This window comes from Sciurus vulgaris (assembly GCF_902686455.1).
Source record: "Sciurus vulgaris genome assembly, chromosome: 13".
Lineage (NCBI taxonomy): Eukaryota > Metazoa > Chordata > Mammalia > Rodentia > Sciuridae > Sciurus > Sciurus vulgaris.
Window position 1 is genome coordinate 17,641,572 of NC_136474.1, and position 25,592 is coordinate 17,667,163.

Below are 25,592 nucleotides of genomic sequence, written 5' to 3' on the forward strand. Positions count from 1 at the left end.
TCTGCACACACATCTCCTAGGAATGTTGTACAGTGCAAATGCTGATCCTGTAGCTCCAGCGTGGACCTGAAATTCTGCATTTCTAACAAGTGGAGTGGGGGGTGGGAGTCAGGGGGTGACCTTCTGGTCCACAGAACATACTTAGGGAAAAGAAATGTTAGCTTACTTTGGAACACATTTCTGAAGTGAAAGTAGAAGAACGGCCTTATTTTGACATCAGTCCAGTCTTAGCATGAACATGATTTGGCTTTTACCCCCCAGAATGATATTTTGGGGACTCTAAGGCTGCTACCTGCCCCTACTACAGCCTAAGTGTTCTCTCATATAATTTTTTAAAAAAATTTTTTAGATGTTGATAAGCCTTTATTTTTATACTTAATTATTTATATGTGATTCTGAGAATCAAACCCAGTGCCTTACACATGCTAGGCAAGCACTCTAGAACTGAGCCACAACCGCAGCCCCTCTCTCGTATAATTTTGATGAGTGCTGATAGCATTATGGATCCTCACACAGTCCCTGCACCTTAGAACTTTTCTGTGAACTAGGGCCATAAGTGCACAATGTCTGTCCCTGGCTTATATCGGTCTTTAAGGAGAGAGAGATTACGGCCTACTGAAATCCCAGCATTTGGCTCAGTGCTTGTTAGTACTGAAGCGTGTTAAAAGAGCTGGCTCAAGCCATCGGTGGGCACGGCTCCCCCACTTAAAGAGGCCCTCATCCCTGGGTAACACGGGGATGGTAAAGCCATCCATGCGGTCAGGTTGGTGTAAGGATTAAACAGAGAGAGCAAATGCTTGAATGACGGCAGGCACCTAATAAGTACTCCGTAAGATTCAGCTGCGATGACTAGCAAATATGTAAGATAATCTTTCAGGAAAAAATAGTATCACATCCATTCGATCAGATGACTTCTCAGCTTCTCATCAATTAATTTCTTTCACTTTGATTTCATTTGTAACACATGCAAAACTATTTTACTGTAAGTACACATATATGAACAAGAAATTCAATCATCCAAACAACAGATATTTACTAAATGAAAGACATCTGTCCCGGTACTACAGATGAAGCCAGGAAGAAAGGGACTCAGAAATGAGATAGATGTGCTTTCCAACCTTAGGGAGGAGAGATGAGGAGGGAGAGTTATAATAGGGTCAAGCAGTCCAGTGCCTCCAGGGGCACACCAGCAACCTGTTTGTGCAGATCATTGCCTGTGGAGAATTTGCTTGTCACCTGCCCAGCGTCTCTTCCTACCTGCTGGTATTAGAAAGTTTATTTTCCCCAGGGAAACTCCCCTGGTCCCCAGGTCAGCTACCAGTCCCAGTGGATCATGGAGGCTGATTCTAATCAGACTCCAGCTTGGACTGGACCTGGGCCTGCCTGATCAGGGAATCAAATGTCCGTTTTGTTTGTTTGTTTTTTTTGGTTTTTTTTTTGTGGTACTGGGGATCGAACTCAGGGCCTTGTGCTTGTGAGGCAAGCACTCTACCAGCTGAGCTATCTCCGCAGCCCTCAAATGTCCTTTGACACAACGTGGTTTCATGGTGAACGTGTCACCCAAGACAGGTCAGTGGTTCTATTCTTGGACTTCTGCGCCAGCTTTGAAAGTACAGTCCTCTTTCTTTTCCTGCTGGGGTTAAGACTACAGGCTTTGGGCTGGGATTGTGGCTCACTGAGAGCGCGCTTGCCTAGCACGTGTGAGGCCCTGGATTTGACCCTCAGCACTGCATAAAAATAAATAAATAAAATAAAGGCATGCTGTCCATCTACAACTACAAAAAGTATTTAAAAAGAAGACTGCAGGCTTTCACCACGGCTCTTCTGGGCTTATCAGTGGAGATAAACTGGTTAAAGTGAAGCAAATGCCTAAGAAAATAAAGCAGAGAGATGAGGAGGCAGAGAGAGATCCAACCCGTCTCCCTGTGGCTCATCCCTGATCTACTTATCCCGGATTCACTCTTGGAATTTCTTCTTGAGCCAACAAGTTCTTTGTTTTACCTCTTCTGGATGCGTTTTCTGTTCTCCACCACCTGAAGGATCCAGAATAAATTAGAAAATAAGAAGTGCTTCTTACGGTTTGGATCTGGAATGTCCCCAAAGGCTCATATGTTGAAGACTCCAAGGTCCGCAAGTGGGGCTTGTGGGAAAGTGATTGGATCATGAGGGCTCTGGCTTCGTCAGTGGATTAATTCACTGACAGCTGCAAGGACTACTGGGAATTGGTGGAAACTGCAGGCTGCAAGAAATTGTTGGTGGAAATAGGTCACTGGAGGTGTGCCTGGTATTTTTTCTTTTTCTTTTTTTGGTACTGAGATTGAACTGGGGTAGGAATAGGGTACACTGAGTTCATTTTATTGTTTTTTAAATTTTAATACAGGGTCTCGCTAGGTTGCTTAGGACCTTGCTAAGTTGCTGAGGCTAGCCTTGAACTTGCAATCCTCCTGCCTCAGCCTCTTGAGTTGCTGAGATCACAGGTGTGCACCACTGTGCCTGGCCGGAAGGGTATTTCCTAACCTGACTCCTTCCTCTCTTTCTCTTTGTTTCTTGTTGCCATGAGTGAAGTCGCTTTCCTCAGCCAGGCCCTACTGCCATGGTGTTCTGCCCCACCTGGGGCCCAGAGCAATGGAGCTGGCCAAATATGGAATCTGTGAGCCAAAATAAATCTTTCCTCCTCTAAGTTGTGTTTCTGTGACTTGTCAAAAACAATGAAAAGTTGACTAACTTGGTTCTAAATCCCGAATTATTTTATTTCGTCTCAATTGAAGTTATAACTGAAGAACAACCTTTTAACAGTAGGAATTTGAGAGAATAAAAGCTTCTAATGGTGTAATTACTTTGAGTACTGTCCTGGCACAAAGCACCATGCTAGTCAGCGACACCGTGTCAATAAGGAGAACCTCAATCACAGGAGAGAGGCAGTGGCAGGTGCAGGTGGAGGCCCTTTCCCGACTCTGACCTCCTGTATCTAGTCGTCATAAATGGATTGCGGGGCTGGGGAGATAGCTCAGTTGGTAGAGTGCTTGTCTTGCAAGCACAAGGCCCTGGGTTCAATCCCCACCACCGCAAAAAAATAAATAAATGGATTGCGACTTACTGGAAATTCCCCTGCAGCATCCCAATTGTCCACTAATGGTCTATGGCTCCACAGTGCCTATCTTTGGGACTATGTACTTATTATTCACCTCCTGTGGCAAGCTGAGCTTGAATTCATGTATCAACCTTGGAATAGCTAAATTAGGACCCATAACTTCATCCGTCTTGTCCTCATCAACTCAACTGAATCACAGGTCAGGCAAGGGATGCTGATGTGCACCCCTAGTCCCATCTTCATGGGACCCTGAGGCAAAACTGTCACTTAAACTCCAGAGTCTGAGGTTAGTCTCACAGCAACACAGCAAGACACCCTTTTAAAAATAAACAAAAAACAGTGGCTCTTCTCAGAGTAAGGAAAATATTTTTGTTCTTGAATATATTATATAATTAGAAACAATTGTTCAATGTTTTTTGGAACTTTTTCAATTTACTTCTTTTGTCTTCTCTTCAACCATAGGAGGAACACAAGATGGACTATAATCTTCCGAATTTTGAGGTTGAGTGGGAGGTCCTAGGGATTGAACCCAGGGGTACTTAACCACTCAGCCACGTCCCCAACCCTTTTTATGTTTTATTTTGAGATAGGGTCTTACTAAGTTGCTGAGGCTGGTCTTGAACTTTCATCTCCATCCTCCTGCCTCAGCCTCCTGAATCACTGGGATTACAGGCACGTGCCATTGTTCCCAGCCTAATCATTCTCATTTTGTAGAGGAGAACCGATAAATAGCAGCAATGTAGTGGCAAAACAGGCTATGTGGCGTGCAGTTCTTTGGCAATTAACAAAACCCTCACATCTGTACAGCCTGGCCCAGCCCCTCCTCCCTGGCCTTTACCTAGGTGTTGCTCCCTGCATGCTATGGAAACAAACTATTTTTGAAACTCTCAATTGATTTGTTCTGTGAATTTTGAGAGAGTGTGGAAGATTTGAGTTCATTTTAAGTTATTTCTAATGTCATTCCTCTATTAAGTAACTCAGAGTAGTTTACATCTTGTACGCGGTTAAGCTTCGCTGCATCTCCACCGGTGGTAATAAATAACCACTGGAATACATACGTTTCTCACAACCATGGAAGGGCTGGCAGTGTTAGTCAGCATCTGTCTTTCTTTGCCTTTCCTGGTATGCTTTATTTTTCTACACTATCTGGATGTGTGTGTGTTTGTTTGGTATGGCAGGTACTAAAGGTTGTTTTCATATCTTGGATTGGTAGAAAGACCAGTCTGTCAAACTACCACTTTAAACACAGTGTTCAAACAACTCAGGCTAGTCTTTAGGTTGTGTTTCAGGAATGCACTGAAGGATGCAGTCTCCCGTAGGAAAACGACTGGTGCTAACTGGGAGGGTGCTTGAGGCATTACCCTAAGTCTGTTGTAATCTAAAGCTCCTCCAGCAACCTATGGCCAGGCTGGGGTTGTGCTCAGCGGTAGAGCACATGCCTGGCACATGGGAGGCATCTGTGGGTTTGATCCTCAGCACCACATAAAAATAAAGGTATTGTGTCCTTCTACAACTGAAAAAATATATTAAAAAAAAAAAGAAAAGAAACGAAACCTATGGCCAGCTAACACCAACAAGAGACCACTCATCTGTTAGTGGATCTAAACACTTAGAAGTGTTTGGGGCATCTTTTTAGTTGTAGATGGACACAGTACCTTTATTTTATTTATTCACTTTTATATGGTGCTGGGGATTCAACCCAGTGCCTCACACATGCTGGGCAAGCACTCTGCTCCTGAGCCACAACCCCAGCCCTTCTGGAGCATCACTGATTTGGGAATTAGGTTGCAGGGCTCACAGGACTCACCTTGAAAAAGTGCAGTGGAACTGTGCTGGGAAGAAAACAGAAGGAAGACGGGGGAGTAAGCTAGCTCGACGTGCAGGGGGAGGACAGCATGCCCTTCTCTCCAGTGGGAATGGTTTCATGGTGCTCTAATTTGGTGACAGGATGCTTAAAGCTGCCAGAGACAACACTGGCTTGAAGCAGGGTTTCTCCAACTATGGTCTCGCATACATGCAGCAATGCTGGTGCATTAAGAATCTTTGGGAGCTGGGGTTGTGGCTCAGTGGTGGAACGCTTGCTAGCATTTGTGAGGCACTGGGTTTGATCCTCAGCACACATATAAATAAATGATTAAAATAAAGGTCTATCAACCTCTAAAAAAAAAAGAATCTGGAAATTTCTAGAGATGGCTCTACCTGCTATTAAGCCTGATTCAAGATGATGACGACGATGACACTAATAATGGTGATGATAATGACGACTTTGGGATTCTTTCTGTTCTAGGCGCTGCGCTGCACCCTTCATACCCATTACCCCATTCAGTCTTCACAAAAATCCTCAGGGGCAGAGACCATGATGTCTCCATTTTACAGATGAGAAAACAGGCACAGAAATGAGCATGTCCAAGCTCATGGAGGTAATGAATGGTAGAGCTGAGATTCAAATCTTGATTGGATTCCAAAGCATGCTTTTTTTGTTTTTGTTTTTCTTAAATTGAGGTAAACAGATAAAACCCATTATTTTTACAAATTGAAAGTGTACAATTCAGTGGCATATAGTTAATTCACAATTTTGTCAACTATTACCATCATTCCCAGAACATTTTGATTGCCCTAAAGGGAACTCTTGTGTTTAAGTGGTTATTCTCCAGCATCTCCTGCCCCTCACCTCTGGCATTAGTCCATTCTGGACTGTAAGCTGGGGGGCACGGCTAGTGGCCAAATAAAATCAGACAGAAAGCAGCCGAAGCAAGCTTTATTGGAATCTGGCTCTCGGGCAAAATTCCTAGCCTCCCAGGGGTACAGGTCAGGGTAGGGAGCCGGAGAAAATCGCAGGTGGCCCTGGCTGCCCAGGGTCTTTATAGGCTGGAATGGGTGGGGGTCCTGCTGAGTGACAGGTGGAGGTAAGGGTCAGTGGAATTTTCCTGTCCGTTTGATTGGTCGCAGTGTGGTGGCTGCCCTTTGCCTCAGTTGCTCCGCTCTCTGTCATATAGTCACCCAAATTCCAACCTAACATGGACGTTTCCTACAAATGAAATCATACAATGTGCGGCCTTTGCATCTGGCTTCTTCCACTTAGTACAATATTTTCAAGGTTTGTTTAGGTTGTAGCATGTATCAATGCTTCATTCCTTTCACTGGCCAAATGATAATCTGCTGTACCACATTTTATTTAACCCTTCATTGGCTGATGTACATTAGAGCTGTTTCTACTTATTGGCTATTGTGAATGGTGTCTTTGCACACTAGTACAAGATTTTGTTTGAATAACTTCTTTCAATTCTTTTGGGTAGAAAATACAGGCAGTGATCTCTGTTGATTCAAAGAAGGAAATGACTAAATATCTTAAAATCTTCAGTCATTCAACATACATTTACTGAGCACCTACTGTATAGCTGCCAGAATGCAAAGCCCTGAGAATATAAATTGCAACGAATGAGATAAGAAATCGTCCTTGACTTCCTCAGGAATGAAAGCTGAATAAGCAAATAAAACAGGCTTTCAACATTTAGGATTAAAAATTCCTTTTTCATTTGCTGTTGAAGGTATGTCAAAAATAGTTATGAAGTGCCCGAGCAAGATGCTCTAACCAGCTGTTTTTGGATACCAGAAACAAACACAACTTAGTGTAAGTTCAACAGTACAGGCACTGATCATCTTACATAATAATAAACCTGAGGTGGGGGGTTCCTGAGTGAGCTAAGGCAGTGGCTCAACAATGTCAAGGATCTAGGTTTTCTCCATCCTTATTGTCACAAGAAGGGGCAGCAAATAACTCCAAGCACTTGCCCTCCTCATTTAGTAAGGACCAAAGCACAGAAGTGGGGGAGAGTGGGAGAGATTCTTTTTTTGTTGTTGTGATTTTGGTACTTGGGGCCACTTTACCACTGAGCTATGTCCCTAGCCCTTTTAATTTTTTTTATTTTGAAACAGGGTCTCCATAAATTGCTCAGGGCCTTGCTAAACTGCTGGGATTGGCCTGGAACTTGGGATCCTCCTGTCTGCCTCTTGAGGCGCTGGGATTACAGGTGTGCACCACCTAGGGATTCTTTCTTAATCCCTATTTAGGTGCAAGAAAAAGTTTACCAGAACACGTCCCCTCCCATCTGTTTTGCCAGATTTGAGACACCGACTATTCCTCAGCAATCACTGGCAGGGGGGTGGAATTACAGTGAATGATTTAAGATTAATCAAGATCAGGATGGAAGGGGCCCCACTTCCCCTGGGGCCTACAGCCACCTGATACCTGAACAAATTAGAAAATAAGAGGGAGAGAATGGCTGCAGGACGAGCAGCCAAAAGGATCTCCACCTGTGCCTGGGCAGTATTTCCTGGAGGAAGTCCAATTCAGCATTCTCTGAGCGCCAGGCCTTAATACAACACACACAAAATCCCAAATCCAAACCTCAACATGTCCAAGACTGAACTCATAATTCTCATCAAAGGGGTCTCTTCCAGTTTTCCATTTCTGTGTGACTAGCACTTCCATCCCAGGGCCCAAGTCAGAAAAACAACCCTCATAACCCCTTCCTTCTGCATCGCCCACATAACGGAGGCGCGGGCCAAGTCCAGCTGATGGAACCTCCAAACAGCTCTCGGATCCCTTCAGTCCCTTCGTTTCCACTGCCATCGCCCTAGTCCAAGTTACCCTCGTCGATTCTTCCCTGGACTTCAGCAACAATCTTCTGCTCAGTCTCCCTGCCCATTTTGACCCCTTCCTCCAATGGGATTCCTACACAATACAGCTAGAGAGGCCTTTTCAAACGCAAATCGGCTCCTGCTGAAAACTTGCTTCCCACGGCTCCTACAATAGAGCACAACAAGGCCCTCCCCCACCTCTTCGCCTTCGAGTTTCTTTGAGCTGGCAAGGGCTGTGCTCCTTCGCTCCTCCAGCCATCTGTACTTGTCTTCCTCCTGCCCCTTCACTGTCACTCTCAGCTTAACCGTCACTTCCTAAGGAAGCCTTTCCAGGCTTCCTGCGCCACAGCTAGTAAAGAACTCTGCCTTCTCTTTAGCGCACTTTTTCTGTCCGCAGACGAAGGTCCGTGACAACACGGAGCTAGGATCTCCTCCATCACAATACCTGGTACACAGTGAGAATTCAATGTGTACCTGTTGATCGGCTACAGGCATATTAAACCTTCAGAGAAGTCTGGCTGATAATGAACATGGACCCAGGCCCGGAGGGACCACACGCAGCTACGACCAACCTCGGCGCAAGAGTCTCCAGGACCGCCGCAACCCGTCTCCCCAAGTAGCCCCGCCCATGGCTCCGCCCCCTTCCGTATCTGAGAGGGAGGGACATAGAGGTCGCGTGACGCGACAGCTGCCGGCCGGTGATTGGACATCCGGACGCGCCGGCTAGGGAAGGGGGCGTATCTGAGCGCTCTGATTGGCTGTCGAAGGGCGGCGGGGCGGGGCGGACCGCGGCGGCCGCGGCAACGCGGGCGGGGGCTGGGAGGGCCGGGCCGGGACGGGTAGGGTAGGGCAGGGCAGGGAGGGCGGTGGCAGCAGCGGGATGGGTCCTCGCCGCCGGCTTCGCTGAGACTCGCGCGCGTGGGCTGCCCGCGGCGGGCCGCATTGCCGCCGCGGCATGAAGGGCGCCCTGGGGAGCCCTGTGGCTGCGGCCGCCGCCGGCGCCGCGATGCAAGAGAGCTTCGGCTGCGTGGTGGCCAACCGTTTCCATCAGCTGCTGGACGACGAGTCGGACCCGTTCGACATCCTGCGCGAGGCCGAGCGCCGGCGCCAGCAGCAGCTGCAGCGCAGGAAGCGCGACGAGGCGGCGGCGGCGGCGGCGGCGGCGGCCGGTGGCCGCGGGGGCAAGAGCCCGGCCGGGGCCTCGAGTCACAGGCCCGGCGCGGGCGGCCGCAGGGAGTCGCAGAAGGAGCGCAAGAGCCTCGCTGGGGCGCCGCCGGACAGTCCCGGAGGTGGCCCGCAGCCGCCCGGTAGGCGTCCCGCCCGGCCCGGCGCCCGAGGGAGGGAAGGAGAGTGAGGGGTCATCGCCCCGCTGCGACACTGGGTCCCTGGGGAAGGGGCTCGGACGGGGCTGGGCGCGTGTGAGGGTCCCGGGGCCGCGGCAGGCTGGGGGACTCGGGGTCACGTCCGTCCTGCGCTCCGGACGCTGCAGGCGAGAGGGTCTCAGGACCCTGCAGCTGGGCCTGCAGAGTCCGGCCAAGTTGCTGGGGCGCGTATAGGGAGAAAACCGGTCGCCTGCCGGGGTCTCCCGAGCCTGGAGCCCGCAGGACCGCCTGTCTCCGCCCAGCCGCTGCGGGATGCGGGTCGGGAGGCGGCGGAGAAGCGCGATGGGAAGGAGGGGGCGCCGCCGGCTAGTGGATGGAACGGGAGCCGCGCGGTGGCCGGGCTCCGGCTCTGTGACGAGGGGCCCCGGGCGACAGTGGCGGGCTGCGGCGGGGCCCGGCCCTCGCGCGCTCTGCGCCCTCTCCCAGCCCCATGCGGTGGCTTCCAGTACCACCGGTGTCGTCTTCCAGTGCCGCAGCGAGTGTTGATGGGACATGTAACTTGTGATTGACTCGAGGCTGCTTTGAGAAAGCGCATTTCACCTTTCCCATCAGAACATGCAGGTTCCTCCCTGGATGGCAAGAACGGCCCGCGCAGCCCGGCCGGTGCTGTCTGCAACCAGGAGGCTGCTTCAGATTCAGGTCTCTGACCTGGACTGCGCCAGGGCTGTCCTCCACCTGTCTGTCCTCAGTGTCCCTGAAATAAGGTAGTGGGCCTGCGGTGTGCGCAGACGGAGTATTAAGGTCTGACCACTCCCGCCAGCGTTTGGCAGCATATTAAGGTCAGCTTTATTGGCACGTTCTTGATAAAAATTGTGCATTCCAACCCAGAGAGAACACCCCTGGTTTAAGTACTGTCTTCTAGCTTGCAACTGGGTGATGTTTAAGTCCAGTCCAGAAACGTTGCTTGAGCATCATCAAGTCACTACAGTAAGGATGTTGAAAGTTGTAAAAAAATGCTGTTGGATAGTTCAGTGTCCGACCCTGTTAAAACAGTTGAGTCCGGACTGAGATTTTGGCTCAGTGGTAGAGCACTTGCCTTGCATATGTGAAGCCCTGGATTCGATTCTCAGCACTGCATGTAAAGAAATGAATAAAATAAAGGTCCATCAACAACTAAAAAAAAAAAAAAAAAAAAAAAAGTAAAAAAACCCAGTGAGACCAGATATACTATACATTTTGTATTATGCTCTTGTGTTTTTCTCAAATTTATTTAGCTTCATAGAAATAAAAGAATTAAGGAAGGCTGTGCTTTTCCTCATCTTTCAACCATAAAAATATACTGTCCTTTAGAAATGTGGAACTGCAGCTAGTATATATTGATTTTTAGCCTTGTTAAAGTTAAAAATTATTTTTGTTGTGAAAAATTTCAAGTCTCAAAATGTATGAGATCAAGTGAAACCACAATTTTTCCTACTGTTAGCACTGTGCATTTATATGCATAAATTTATGTGCAGAAATGTACTGTGTTATTTCTATATTTTTCTAAACTTAATGATAGAAACTGGGTTGCAACCTACTTCTTTCACTTGACATTGTAATCTAGTACGCACACTTATAGCTTTTTTCCCTGTCAGTTGTTCACAGTCTAAGAAATCTGGCTTTTGAGCTCTTTATTAAAGATCTTTAGTTGATCTTGTGGTTAGAAAGGAATTTTGTCATTGTAGGTATTTTTCAAGTATATGTAATTTCAGGAGCGAACGTCTCATTAATTTCCACTTATGTCGTTACTGTACTAAATTTGTCAGGGGTGTTAGAGAGCCGCTCTCAAGGTTTGATTATTGGATAGGGATTGAGATTAAATGCTCAACATTTTAATATTGTTTGTTATAGGAGAATGCTTAGTATAAATATCAGACGTGTTTGACATATAATAGAAACATTTATTAATCTAAAAAAACCATGGAAATCATAAGATTTTTCCCCTACAGAAACATTGGGTTTTAATGTCCTGAACTGCCTAGCAATATGGATAAACCCTTGGACTGAACCTTGCCCAGTAAATTTGTTCTTGACTTATAAGAGGCTGTTTAAACTTTGCTTTTCTAGCCTTTCAAAACTGGTCTTTGAGCCAAAGCTCAAGTTTATAGTAAATCTTAATGTAAATTTCACTGTAGTCTGTTTCTCCTGTGGGCTTGGGTTTACATAAGTAATCAAAGTACATGTGCCAGCCTTTTATTGGAAAGGGCTGGTGAATTGCAGTGTTTGCAGTACCTACGCGGAGCTGCTGATCCAGCATAGAAAGACCAGCGAGATGCAATTGCAGTCTTGATCCCTTGGAACTAAGTTGTAGGGAAAAAGAAATTGTTGCTGATTATCTTTTTCTCTTTGCATTCTAGAGGGAGAATTAAATGTTTTCATGGTGTTGGTAAATTATCCTATTAAGTAGCCAATTGTATTGAACAGTTTTCAATTTATATACAGAAACAGAAGAAACTACCATAAAGTGTGCAATAAAAGTCATATTTTAAGCTTTGAATGGCAGAGTCCAAATTTTATTGATAGTTAAAAAATAACTTAGAGGAAGCAGAAAGTAGGTGGAATAAACACCAATATGTTTCTATAGTTGAATGGGAGACCTTTAAGGTTGGTTTTCTTCTTTTTTTAACTACAGGTTACAAACAGGGAATCTGAAGTTACTGTAAAACAATTACCAGGGGAAAGTATTGGAAAGTATTGCTGTTGACACGTGTGCTGATGACTATTGGGCTCTGGATAGACCTTTTCAATTTACAATTTACAAAATGTCATAATGACATTTTCTCCCTTATATTTCAAACACCTCTTCTAAAATTGATCTGTTGGTAATTTATGTTTCTGCAGTACACATAATGCTCTTTTTATGATAGCATCTTTCCCATATCCTAACCATGTCAGAAACTTAGATTGTGACCTCACTATAGAATGCAGATTGGATTCAAATATGTCTAGTTATGGGATGTTGAAACCAGAACCGACTGAACTTAGATCTATCATGCAATTTTTCACACTTAAAAAAATATGTTAAAAGTAGTAAGTTGTGCCGGATGTAGTGGCACTGCTGGGAGGTTGAGGCGGGAGGATCATGAGTTCAATGCCAGCCTCAGCAACTTAGTGAGGCTCTAAGCAACTCAGTGAGACCCTATCTCTAAATAAAATTTTTAAAAATCGGGAGTGGAGAGCGGTAGCAGTGGATGTAGCTCAGAGGTTAAGCACCCCTGGGTTCAATCCCTGGTACCAAAAAAAAATATGTTGCACAGTTTTATGTTAATGATGTCAGACATTGTTTTTGCTTTAAATAAGATCAGATAATATTTACTTGTGTCTAGACCCTAAAATTTAGGTTGTTAGTAGAAAATGCAAAAATATGTGTATGCATTTATTTCTCAAGAGTTAGAGTGTGTATCTACTGGGATGGGAATTCAGTTAAAAATATACCCATTGAATAATATTTAATAGCTATAGAATCAATGTGAAGAGTAATTTCTACCAAGAAAAATCAAAGTCACCATAATAAAAATTGTATATTATGTTTGAGGGAAGACCTTCTGAACGTGTGCCAGAGTGGATGAACATTCTGGAAGGTGATTGAGAATGTGACAAAGTTCTCCACAACATGTTTACCAGGTATTAGGTGGAGGTGGCTCCAAACAAAACTTTGGTTAAACATTTTAAAGCATCAAAACTAGAGGAGGGTAAAAAAGGGAGAGGGGAGAGAAGAGAAGGCTAGAGCGGCCCCAGCACCCTGTCCCTGCCCCAGCGGGTGCTGGACTTTTCAGTGGCCAGAAGGGATGCCCCCTGAGAATCTTGGCTCTTGAGTGAGTGGGAAATGTCAGGTGGGCTCATGCTTGAGGGCTGCAATGGCAAATCTGTAAATCGCATCGAAGCAGAAAAATCTACCGTTATTTTAAAAACACTACAACATGTGTGGAAATGGAAATCTTAGTAGCTGTGACTCACGTGCTACTCAGTTGGAATTCTGAGAGGATGACCTGGAGTGCAGTCCGTCGATCCTTTAGTGTTCGGGGGCGCTTGTGACCGTGTTTTGGTAGAGGTGCTCTTGTGAAATGTGATTTACTCGCTGTCGCAGATCTGCTGCGAGGTGCCTGTGACTATAAGGCAGCTAGTCTGGTTTACTTATCTTGTACTTTCTAGAGCATAAGGGAAGCACGATCCTAGTAGTGGTTGAGTTTTATTGAGCAGTGTAGACTCTGCAGGTGCAGAGGTGCACCTTTGTAATGCCACCCGGCAGGGAGGCCAAGGCGGGAGAATCACCAGTCTGAGGATAACAGGCCACCTGAGCAGGACCCTGTCTCAAAGAATAACCAGGGCTGGGATGTGGCTCATGGACACTTGCCCCGGTTCAACCCCCAGCACCAAACAGTGGTAGTAGGCCCGACTCGAGGCTGTGTTGGCGTCAGCACCTCTTTTTCTTCTTAGAAGTTTCCCAGACTTGTCGGGTTTTCCAGTGACCTTGATTGCCAGGAAGATGGGAGGCAGCCAAGGTGTCACGCAGGACTGTGGTGGGGACCGTGTTCCAGCTTGTGCTTTGATTTTCTGCCGGCAGGCCAGAAGCGGACTCCTAGAAGAGGGGAGCCGCTGGGATGGAACGACAGCCGGGGGACAGAGGTGACACTTGACAGAGCAGAGCGGAGGCCCTACAGGGAGTATCGACCCTACGAGACCGAGAGGCAGGCGGACTTCACAGCCGAGAAGTTTACAGATGAAAAGTATGTACCACGGTCCCCCGAGGTGGGGCGGGCGGGAGTTCAGGGATGCCCAGCCCTTGGGCTGTCTGTGGTGGCTGCCCTTGGAACATTTGGCCAGTGCAAGAAGCAAATCACAGACTTTAGGGAATCTCCCACTTACCTCACAGATGACCTTACATCTTGGTTCAAGAAATGACTGGCCAATTAAAAGTGATGGTTGGCTGGGGAGGGAGCTCCGGTAGCGTGAGCGAGGCCCTGGGCCCACCCCCCAAAATTGTTTTTGGTAACTATGAAAAACACTTACAAAATGACATGGGAGTGTGTTGAATGGGTGAAGATTTCTTTTCAAGTTCTAGACTAGGGAGCTGCTTTTGAGCTAGGGATATAATTATGGTTTGATTTAGCATTACGAAATCATCCTCTTAAACAGATTTAGGTAAATTCCTAGTTCCCTGGTCAGGTCAACAGGCTGTCATGACGAAGTTTGAAGGAAAACCTAATACGATAGGGAATACTGACCTGGCTCACGTATCTTCTCAGAGTGTTCTGATTTCTGATAGGGAAGAAGGTCTCAGGCTGGTGCGTTCTTATGTCATTCCTGAGTAATGGCAGCACAGGCCGTCCGAGCCTCACCTATACCAAGGTGGCAGTTAGGTATGTCTTGTGCTTGGTACTGGCAGGGTGGGTGCTTGCTTGCTGCTTAAAGTGTGTAACAGAGTCTAGGTTAAAACACAAAACTGGTGAATCACATTTAAAGGAAAATATGCTCATCTCAGTATCTACCAGAGATTGGCTCCTGGATCCCCAAGGACACCAGAATCTGCAGATAGCAAGTCACTTTATTGAAGGGTGTGGTATTTGCATAGAACCCACACACATCCCCTGGTACACTTGGAAGCACCTCTAGATCACCTGCCATGTTCAATGCAATGTCAATCGCTGGGCTGTGTTTCTTCAGAGAATAACCACAAGGGGAATCACCTGTATGTTCAGGAAAGGTGCGTCTTTCTCCCTGAATTTATTTTTGGCAGGGGGATTGAACCCAGGGGTGCTTAACCACTGAGCAACACCCCAGTCCTTTTTATTGTTGTTTAGAGACAGGGTCTCGCTGAGTCATTTAGGGCCTCCCTAAGTTGCTGAGGCTGGCTTTGAACTCGCAATCCAGCCTCCCCAGCCACTGGGATTACAGGTACCCACCACCATACCCGGCTCTCCCTGGGTATTTCTCATCAGAGCTGGCTGAATCTGCAGACACAGGATCTGATATTACCCATGGACGTGGAAGCTGGCTAAAACAGGACTAACGAGGACTAGAAGAGCGTTCAGTTCAGTGTCAAGGGACTGCTTGTTGCTCCCAGTCTTTCTGCTCCTTAACTGTTTCATTTAGGATCCTGGTCGTTGGTTTTAACCAAGGAAATATGGCTTTGTGCCTATTAAAAATACCTTTCCACCCCCCCAAAAAACAGTGCAGCAGAGAGCGACTCAGTCTGAGAGGCCAGGCAGGTGGCTGCCTCCTCACGTCTGTTCACCTGGGTCACGTGCAGAACTCGGAGATGGCGGAGGCCACCATGTGGAAAGGGTAACAGAAAGGCTTGTTGGGGCCTTTTTGTTTTTGCTGATAAACTCAAATTGGCTGTATAATGGCCACAGTCTCCTTGTTTATGAAAAATCTCTTGGGCTACTTAATTTTTGAAACATTTATGCTTTTTTTCCCTCACTGCAAAGATGTATTCTGTGGAAATAAGGAAATTATAGTTCAAATGCATAAATCTCTTTAGTGTAAGAGTATGCAGCCTTGAAAAAGGATAAAGTAGATCTTTGCATGTGACCTGAAAAGATGCCTTTTAAAAGTGAAATAGTACTCATAGGTAAGGGTGGGATATGGGATTGTGGATTCTTTTTTTTTCTTTTACAATAATTTCAGAGCCAGGCGCGGTGGTGCATGCCTGTAATCCCAGTGGCTCAGGTGGCTGAGGCAGGAGGATCGCAAAACCAGCCTCAGCAACTTAGGCCCTAAGCAACTCAGCAAGACCCTGTCTCTAAGCAAAATACAAAAGAGAGCTAGGGATGTAGTTTAGCGCCACTGGGTTTAATCCTTGGTACCAAAAATATAAAAATAAAATAATTTTAGATTTACAGAAAAGTTGCAAGAATTATACAAACAATTCTCATGTGCCCTTCATCTAGAGTCTTCAAATGTTAACTTTTACCACATTTATCATTCTTTCTCTGTGCACATATACACGTGTGCACACGCGTGTGTGCACACATACACACACATACTTTTTTCCTTTGTCATTTGAGAGAAAGGAGTACTATCGTCCCTTTGTGCCTAAATTATGTGTATTTCCTAAGAACATGGTACAGGGGCTGAGGATGTGGCTCAGCGGTAGAGCACTTGCCTGCATGTGTGGGACCCTGGGCTCTGGTCCCAGCACTGTGAAAACAAACAAGCCCCACCTGTATAGTTATCAGACTCATTAGCATTGATACGTGAGCACTGCTACCTAATGCCCTAAATTATGTAATCTACTCACTTTGCTCAAGTTTCTCCAGTTTTCCTAGTGAGGTCCTTTTAGCCAGAGAGAACACCTTTCTGGCTCAGTCTAGACCAAGAGTGTACATTGTATGTTGTCGACTTTAATCTGATATAGCTCCTAGTCTTCCTGTGTCTTTTATGAATTTTGTATTTTTAAAGATTGTACACTAATTATTTGTGTAGCACTTACCAGAATTTCATTTTGTCTGATGCTTTCTCAGGGAACAAGGTTATATGCTTTTGGCAGGAACATTATGGAAGTAGTGTGTTCCTGTACATCCTACTAGAAATATTTAGGGAATTTTACTTTCAAGGAAAATTGAATCTTTTTTAAAATACTCTTTTTTAGTTATAGATGGACACAATACTTGTATTTTATTTATTTATTTTTATGTGGTGCCGCGGGTCGAACTCAGTGCCTCACACGTGCTAGGCAAGCTCTGCCTCTGAACCACCACCCCAGCCCCAGAAACTTGAACTTTTTAATAAGTCCTGCCTGTGATATCAGAAAAGATATTTTCCTTGGTTTCTTAAAATATACTCTTCTGCTTAATAAAAGTTCATAAGCTGTTTAATAAAAATAAGTCACTTTAGACCATTCAGAAAAAAATTTTAAATTATAAAGAAAATTGAAACCACCTATTTTGCACCTGAGATGATCACTCTGAACACTTTGGCCCATTTTCCTGCCACTGTGGTGCTGGGGATGGAATCCAGGGCCTGGCACGAGCCAGACAAGCGCCATACCCTGAGCTGTGTCCCCAGCCTGCTGCTTCTTTTTAAGTATCGATCTACTTTGGTGTTGAGATGATGATCGTGTGCACTTAGTGTTCTGTGTGTCTCTTCCTCTTGACATGGTGTCAGTGGTCTCAGCCTGTTGTCCTGTCAGAGTTCTTACATGCTCTTGGTTTGGACGTGTGACACGGTCCTTCCTTTAGTGCTGGACCTTTGCCTGGCTCCTGGGCGTTTGCTTCATGAACAAGGCCCAGCAGCGGTGAGGCTGTGTCAGGAGTCTCCTGATGGAGTCCTGGAGGCTGGATCCCCGCTGCTGTCGTAAAGCGAGGCTCTCAGGTGGCTGTCACGTGTCCAGTCAGGACCCAGCCCATGCTTCCATGCAGGGTGCGATGATATGTAGTGTGACAACAAAGAAACCCTAGGGAGTGGGGTGGGAGAGCTATTAGTAGTGACGAGGAGTCACCATCCTGGTAAATGTCCGCCACAGTTATCACCAGTCACCTGAGAGAGCGTTCTCGGCACTTTCTCCAAACTTGACTGTAATAAAGTTGGGTTTCTTGATTCGATACTGAAAACTGGTGTCCCCTGGAATCCCTATGATACGTATTTATTGGACAGAATTGTAGAACCTCGCTAATCTTGGAAGTCTGTCTGCAGTCAGTCCTCTTGATTTGTAGATGAGGAAACAGGACCCACATTTCAGCAGGGCGCACGCTGGTGGCAGCTGGCGTGGGTTTTATTCCACCGAGACGGCACGTTTCCCCTGGGAAGTCATGCCATGGCTGACTCCCAGCGTGTCTAAGAGCCTGAGGTGAGGTACAGCACGTGGCCCACGAAATGTATTGTTTCTAATGCAGCAGAAATGTTCCCTTAGGCTCCAAATAAACTTACTTGAACTCTTAGAACATAGACTGTTAAGAAATGGGTCTGAGTAATTTCTGCTCTTCCTTTCTGCAGTTTTCTGCTAGTCACTTGAAATCAGTTCCAATCATGAAAGAGCCACTTACTCAGATATTTAACTACCTTTCTCCCCAAAATAAGCTTTAAAAAAAAAAAAGTGGTACAATATACCCGTCAAATTTACCCAAGTGTACCATTCTGTTACATTAAGTACATTCAAATTGTTGTGTACCCAACCCCAGACCCTTTCCATCTTCTGTACTGAAACCCTGTGTCCATTAAACACTAACTTCTCATTCCCAGTCTATGAACTTCAGTCTCTTTATCTGTAAAACAGATATTCATGTCTCATTAGTTATGTTGACCAGCTTTCCCTTACTGTAACAAAATAACTGAGATAATCGACTTAAAATGATGAAAGGTTTATTTTGAACTTGTAGCTTTGAAGAGTGGCCCTGTTGCTTTCAGACCTGTGATGAGGTAGCACATGGCAGAGACACATGACAGAAGCAGCCCATGCATCTCATGGCCAGATGAAAGAGAGAAAGAGGAAGAGAGCAGGGTCCACAGTCCCCTTCAAGGGCACATCCCATGGCCTAAAACCTCCCACCAGGTCCCATCTCTTAGTTTCCACCACCTCCCAGTAGCACTTCTTGCTGGGGACCAAGCCTTTAATCCATGGGCCTCTGGGGGACACCAGACACAAACCTCAGCTCTGGGGTTGTCACAGAAGAGTGAGTTAGAGGTGAACATAGCCGAAACCCTTGGCTGCATTCGTTTTATTCTTTTTGCCTGTGAGTTTGTCAAATAAAACTTGCTAAGTGCAGCCTAGGATTACTCAGTCCTCACCAACCTTTTAAGATAAATGAAGATACATTTTGTAATGAAGGGATTACAAAGAAGTGATCAGGAATATGTTTAATTGGGGAACCAGGAAGTCTGCAGAATAAAGAAAAAAAAAAAATGGTTTCAAGGATTAAAGTGTTCCAGAACATGCAGGGCTGTTTTTATGTTTTTAGCCTTGATTTCAATCACTTTTTTTTTTTTTTTTTGTACCAGGGATTGAACCCAGGGCGCTCAACCACTGAGCCACATCCCCAGCCCTTCTTTATTTTATTTAGAGACAGGGTCTTGCTGAGTTGCTTTGGGCTACCTAGGTTGGTGAAGCTGGCTTTGAACTCTGGATCCTCCTGCCTCAGCCTCCAAGTGACTGAGATGACAGGCGTGCACCACTGCGCCTGGCTCAATCACTCTTATTCTAAAGGATTTTCTTTTTATTGACTTGTTGCACTTCCCAGCTAAGAGTTTACTTTTACTTTCCTTTTGTTATTTACTGTTTTAGAACCCTTCTTTTTTTTCTTTTTTCTTTTTTGGCAGTGTTGGGGATTGAACCCAGGGCCTCATGCCTGCAAGGCAAGCATTCTACCAACTGAGCTATCTCCCCAACCCAGAACCCTTCTTTTGATACTGACTGTGGTTTAGACTTAGGTTTTACAAAGATTTCTATTTAAGAGTTTGGCTTGGGTTGAGGGAGGTGGAGACACAGAAGCCAACTTGGAGAGTTTGCATAGGCTCCTGTTTCTTTTGAGAGACTGGCATAAAAGTGACCATTGCTCCTTCTGTGTTACTTCATCTTCCTGAGTAAGGAAAATTGTGAGTTTTGTTTATTTTACACACAGTGGCTTTTTATATTTTTGGTAGATGGATGGAACCCAGGGCTGCTTAACCCCTGAGCCCTTTTTATTTATTTATTTACTTTTTTGAGACAGGGTCTTGCTCAGTTGCTGAGGCTAGCTTTGATCTTAAGATCCTCCTGCCTCAGCCTCCTGAGCCACTGGGCTTACAGGTGTGGGCCACCGCACCAGGCTCTAGTGACTTGTTAATATAATATTTTATCCATAAAAGTAGGCTTCTAGTGGAGGTATTTAAGTGACTAATGCCAGTGGGTTTCTTGATGCCAGGACAAGTAGTTTGTTGTTGCTTTAAATGTTTTTAAAATCCTAATTAAATTTTAAAGCTTGGGGGGATGGGAACGGGAAGGACAGTGGAATGAATCAGACCTAACTTTCCTAAGTTCATATATAATACACAACCAGCGAAACTCCACATCATATACAACCACAAGAACGGGATCCTGATTAGAATAAGTCACACTCTACGTATGTATGATATGTCACAGTACACTCCACCAGCCTGTGTAGCTAAAAAGAACAAATACAAAGCTATATAAAACTATTTTTTAAAATAATTTTAAAAAAGACTTCACATTTAATAAAAACAAAAATATTTTGGGCTGGGATTCTGACTCAGTGGCAGAGTGCTTGCCTAGCATGTGCGAGGTACTGGGTTTGATTCTCAGCACCGCATGTAAATAAACAAAGGCCCATTGCCAACTAACAAGTATACATATTTAAAAAAATTTAAAAACTTACTATACTAAACGAGGGTTCTAGCAACAAACAAGACGTGGTCCTTTCCTGGGGGAGCGAGTCTGGTGGCGGAGGGGTGGGGTGCCCTTGGGGCTGGAGGCAGGAGGTGAGGCTGGACGCAGGAGGAGTGGCATGACTTCTCTGACCTTGTGTCAGTGACCAGAGCCGGCGCCAGGGTCAGCACTGGCCTTGTCCCAGCCGGGCCTGGAGATGTCCAGGATGTGACTGCCTTCATGGCCTGGGGTTGGGAGGCCCATGTGAGACAGGCCAGGTGGCATCAGAGGAGGAGGAGGAGGAGGACGTGGGCGGGGAGGGAGCTGGGCATGCTGACGCAGCCGAGCCAAAGGGCTAGGGGCTGGCTCGGTGGCACCCCAGTGGTTCTGCCAGGGCGGGGTGCGTCCCCACAGTGGGGTGGGGGACTGAGGAGCACTGAGGACTTGGTGCCACACGTGGGTGTTGCACTGAGAGATGGCGCTTTTAAGGCCAGGCTGGGAGAGGGAATCCAGAGGCGGCTAGCGAACAGGTCTCCACTGTCCTTGGAAGTTAATGAAGAGCACAGGGTGGCAGTCAGGTTGTGGCAGGTCAGTGTCGTCAATCCCAGACGTCACCAGCTGGCTGCGTGGTGGGGAGAGGTGGTGATAATGATTTCATGATTTGATTGAGCCATTTCTTTTAAACACTCTGGATGAGCGAAGGTTAGCACTGGGCCCGGAATGAGCCTAGGGGTTTCCTTAGCGACCATCCCCGATTGTAAAGGAGGAAACCAGAGCCCGGGTGGAGAGGAGGCCTGGCCAGATTAGTTCAAGGCCTGTCCAGGATCAGCACTGACCCCACTTAGCAGCTCTGCCAGACCTTGACCATGAGCCACACCTACCTACTCTGTTGGGTCTCTGGTGGCCTTGAGAGCCGAGCCACCGCGAGTGCCATGCGCAGGGTGCCGGGTGGGTGCAGTGAAGGCTGGTGGACCTCGCCGGCTGCCCTCTTCCCAGGGCACTGTAGCCACCATGTTCGTGTGCAGTTTTTTTCTCAAACAGGTCTTGGGCCTTTAGTCCAGTTCACCACGCCTTATTAAAGCCCCTCTTCCTAGACCAGTTGACAGGTTTGATCGAGACAGACCTCCGAGAGGACGTGGAGGCCCAAGAGGGGGCATGCGCGGCAGAGGCAGAGGCAGTTCTGGGAGCAGAGCTGTCGACACCTTTGACCCGAGAGGGAAACGAGACTTTGAAAGATACGCTGGGAACGACAAGACGTAAGTCTCCTTGTGAATGCCCTTTCCACTCACGACTTTCGGCAGCACGTAGCACAAGTGTGTGTACAGGTATTATGTGTTAATATTTAGTGGGCTTTCTGTTAATTCTTGTGAGAAGCTGATCCTGGACATCTTTCGTCGTCTACGAGACCAGCTTCCAGCTTAGGGAATATTCTTTCTTTCTCTAGAGCTCTCAGAACTGAAGACAGCACAGGTGGAGGTGGCGTTCGCACCTGGGGATCCGGTAGAGATACAAGGTAAGTTGCAAATGTGTGTGTCCTCGGGAGCCTCCCGTTCCGTGGGAACCTCTGCATCTTTATTTGCTTTTTTTTTTTTTTTTTTTTTTTTTTTTTTGCAAAAGTCCTCTTGAAGGAGGACTTCATTTTCAAAAACCAGGTTTTTTTTGAACTGGGAATTGAACCCAGGGACGCTTAACCACTGAGCAACATCCCAGCCCTTTTTTTGTATTTTATTTAGAGACAGGGTCTTGCTGAGTTGATTAGGTCCTTGGTAAGTTGCCAAGGCTGACTTTGAACTCAGGCTCCTTCTGCCTCAGCCTCCTGAGCTGCTGGGATGACAGGTGACAGCCACCTAGCCCAGCAAGAGGTCATTTTAAAAACACGTTCATTTGTGCTCACTTCGACAGCACATATACTAAAACACGTTCGCTGTTTTGAATTTAGGTTTGAAACTGCTCTTAAAGGTCTGTTATTTTATCTCATTTTAGCCAAACAAGTTTGTGACAGATGACCACATCTTTGATGCCCCAGGCACATAGCATGGTATATCTATACATGTCAAATCAGCTTTTGAAATTCCTGCATATTCCGTATTTTTCTGTGACCTTCCAGAGTTCTTGTAGATCCTTGATATTGCATCTTGATTTATAAAATCATTTGCTGGTCAAAGCTTCAAGACAGGTTTCACCTAAAGCTGATGTTAGCCATTTCTTTGAGGCTTGTGGTGCCTTGGATCTGTGCCACTTTGCTGGGGGTGCAGGGGGTGCTTGGTCCTGCCATCCTGGTGTCTGCAGAGGAGGAGGGAGGTGCTCCGTTGCAGGGTACTGTTGCTGGGCCAGCTTTCCAGACGCTTGCAGGCTAGGGAGGATCTGGTTCTTCCTTGCACATAAACTCGTTTTTCTTAAATTGATGTCCTAGAGAACAAATGTACGAAGTGAGACCAAAGACAACATTGGGCTTGCTACCATTGCTCATCTGCTTGTCCTTGAAGAGAAATCTAGTGAGCATTTCTCAATCTTGGGTTCCATAGAACCTCAGTGACAAATCTTTTGATTTTTGTTTATTTTGCTTTAATAACACATTTTTTGAAAATGTAGTACAGTCACCCTCCAAGTCATCTGATTTAAAGTCACCTGGGTCCAAGTAGTTACTTATGCTGGCCAACTTTGGCCTTGTCAGCAACAGTGACTAAAATTAAAGATAAGATGCTTTCAAACTGCCACGACTGAGCCTTTTCCAGCATCATAGGTTCTCTTTGATAGTTTGACAGTGTGAAAACAGATATGCTGAAAATGTTTTTTTCCCCATCTGTAATAATTAAAAAGTATAACCAATATTTTGTTAACAATTGCAATATGCACCTGCGAATGCAGTTTTCAATAAAGCTACCTTCCAACTTTTATTGTAAAGAGTAAGACAGTCTTACACTGCTATCAAGTAACATCTGTCTTAAGTGTGGGGTCTGAATCTGAGCTAGGAAGCAAGGCCTTCAAGTGGCTGCATCCTCTCGTGAACCATCTATGCACAAACAGGCATTTTCTGCCTAGTGTAACTGAAGTCACAGTGCAGGGTGGCCCTGCGCTCCATCTTTCTTGGAATGAATTCAACATTGGCGATTTCCTTTGTGTTTTTTTTTGTTTTGTTTTGTTTTTTTTTTTTTTGGTACCAGGGATGGAACCCAGGGCTGCTTAACCACTGAACCACATTCCAGCCCCTTTTTATGCTTTATTTTGAGACCAGGTCTTGCTAAGTTGCTGAGGCTGGCCTCAGCCTCTGGAAAAATACTGTCAAAATAAATTGTAGCCAGTTTTGAAACTTGTATAGTTTTGGTCAGATGTAGTTTTGGTCTATAAGAGCTACAGGCACATTAGGTTGTTTATTCATAAAATAACCTAGGTCAACACAAGGGGGAGACCTATGATTTTTCTTTTCCATGAAATTATAATTGTTTAAGTTTAAGAAATGCTGATTTTCCCAGTCTGTTTTTTGTATTGTTTCTTTTTCTTCCCTGTATTTTTGTAACACTTGTATGATTTTTAATTGTGAAAATGTATAAACTGCAGTAAACCTATTTTTTTTTTTTAACCCGTTGGTTTGTTTGGTGGCCAAGGGAATCAAGAGAAAGTTGTCCGCCAGCCCTGTGACTCCTGCTGGCATTCAGGCAGCTGGGTGCTTAAGTCAGGCACCCACTGGGCGCTGACATGCGGGTGTGGGTTCCTGAAGGGCCTCCGCTGGCCACCAGCTGCTGTGCCCCTCCCCAGCATTTCATTGAGGATCCTTTTTTTTTTTTAAGGAAAAGATAATTAATCAAATTTTGTGTTAAAAAACAGGTTTTGGGACTGGGGCTGTAGCTCGGTGACAGAGCACTTGCCTAGTAGATGTGAGGCACTGGGTTCGATCCTCAGCACCACATAAAAAATGAATTAATTAAATAAAGGTATTGTATCCATTTACAACTAAATTTTTTTTTTTTTTTTTTTTTGTGGTGCTGGGGATCGAACCCAGGGCCTTGTGCTTACAAGGCAAGTACTCTACCGACCGAGCTATCTCCCCAGCCCTAATAAAATATTTTTTTAAAAATTAAAATAAAAAACTACAGTTGCTTGGAGCTGAGAATTTAAAAAATTGAGAAGATCTGTTATTACAGTTCAACTTACGTGTTGTAACTTAGTTTTTAACTTTTTTATATATATACATATTCAGTTATAAATGGACAATACCTTTATTTTATGTATTTATCTTTATGTGGTGCTGAGGATCAAACCCAGTGCCCCACATGTGCTAGGCAAGCGCTCCACCACCAAGCTGCAACCCCAGCTCCTTAACTTACTTTTAAAGCCCCTATGGAAACATTTTTCCTGACCCAGGATTTAAAAACAAAGCTGGATTCTGTCTGTAGACTGTAAAATATTTCTAATGGACATTTAGTTTTTAGCAGTTTACTGAAAGGGAAATTGCTTTTGTTCAGTTAGGATCAACGTTCAGATAAAAATGAAAAGAGGTGAATTCAAATTCAAGCTAATTTTCCTCATGCCATCATTTCTGATCTTCGCTGGCTGTTAGGGACCGCGGGGTGTGAAGCAGTGTGACACGGTGCTGTCTTTCTGGAGCAGTGACCACCAGCTTATTTGTAGTCTTGTGTGCTCAGTTCACAGGATCTGTTTCCATGTTATTGCCATTTTCAAATCGTTTGATATGACATAATCCTACCTTTTGTGGGTTTTTTTCTTTTTTGTGCGTGGTGAAGTGAGGCAAGCACTCTACCAACTGAGCTACATCCCCAGCCCACATAATCCTATTTTTAATAAATCACTTACACTTATACTTTAAGAATTCTTATGGCTCCATTTAAAAAATGGATAATAAGAGTTTTGAGCTGGGTACAGTGGTGCACACCTGTAAATTGTATGACTGAGGCAGAGGATCTGAGTTCAAAGCCAACCTCAGCAACTTAGCGAAGCCCTAAGCAACTTGGTGAGACCCTGTCTCTAAATAAAACATAAAAAGGGCTGGGGACATGGCTCAGTGGTCAAGCACCCCTGGTACCAAGAAAAAAGAAAAAAAGAGTTTTGAATGTTTTGAATATTTTTTCCTAATAACTTATAATGTTTTTTATTTGTAGATCATTTGCAGAATCATTTTTACCAAAGAACTTTAATAATTTTGCAAGTCATTTATGCAAATAAGCAGTTCAGACCACTT

At 45.3% G+C, this 25,592-nt stretch overlaps 1 protein-coding gene across 1 annotated transcript in view; it reads left to right on the forward strand.

Annotated features, from left to right (window-relative positions):
- The first annotated feature begins 8,585 nt into the window (after positions 1 to 8,585).
- Positions 8,586 to 25,592, forward strand: part of HABP4 (hyaluronan binding protein 4) — a 32,593-nt gene continuing 15,586 nt past the window's right edge. The window contains exons 1-4 of the mRNA XM_079109050.1: positions 8,586 to 9,039; positions 13,658 to 13,820; positions 21,490 to 21,651; positions 21,840 to 21,908. Coding sequence (XP_078965176.1) covers positions 8,688 to 9,039; positions 13,658 to 13,820; positions 21,490 to 21,651; positions 21,840 to 21,908 — 746 coding nt within the window. The 5' untranslated portion in view covers positions 8,586 to 8,687. The remainder of the gene's footprint in view (positions 9,040 to 13,657; positions 13,821 to 21,489; positions 21,652 to 21,839; positions 21,909 to 25,592) is intronic.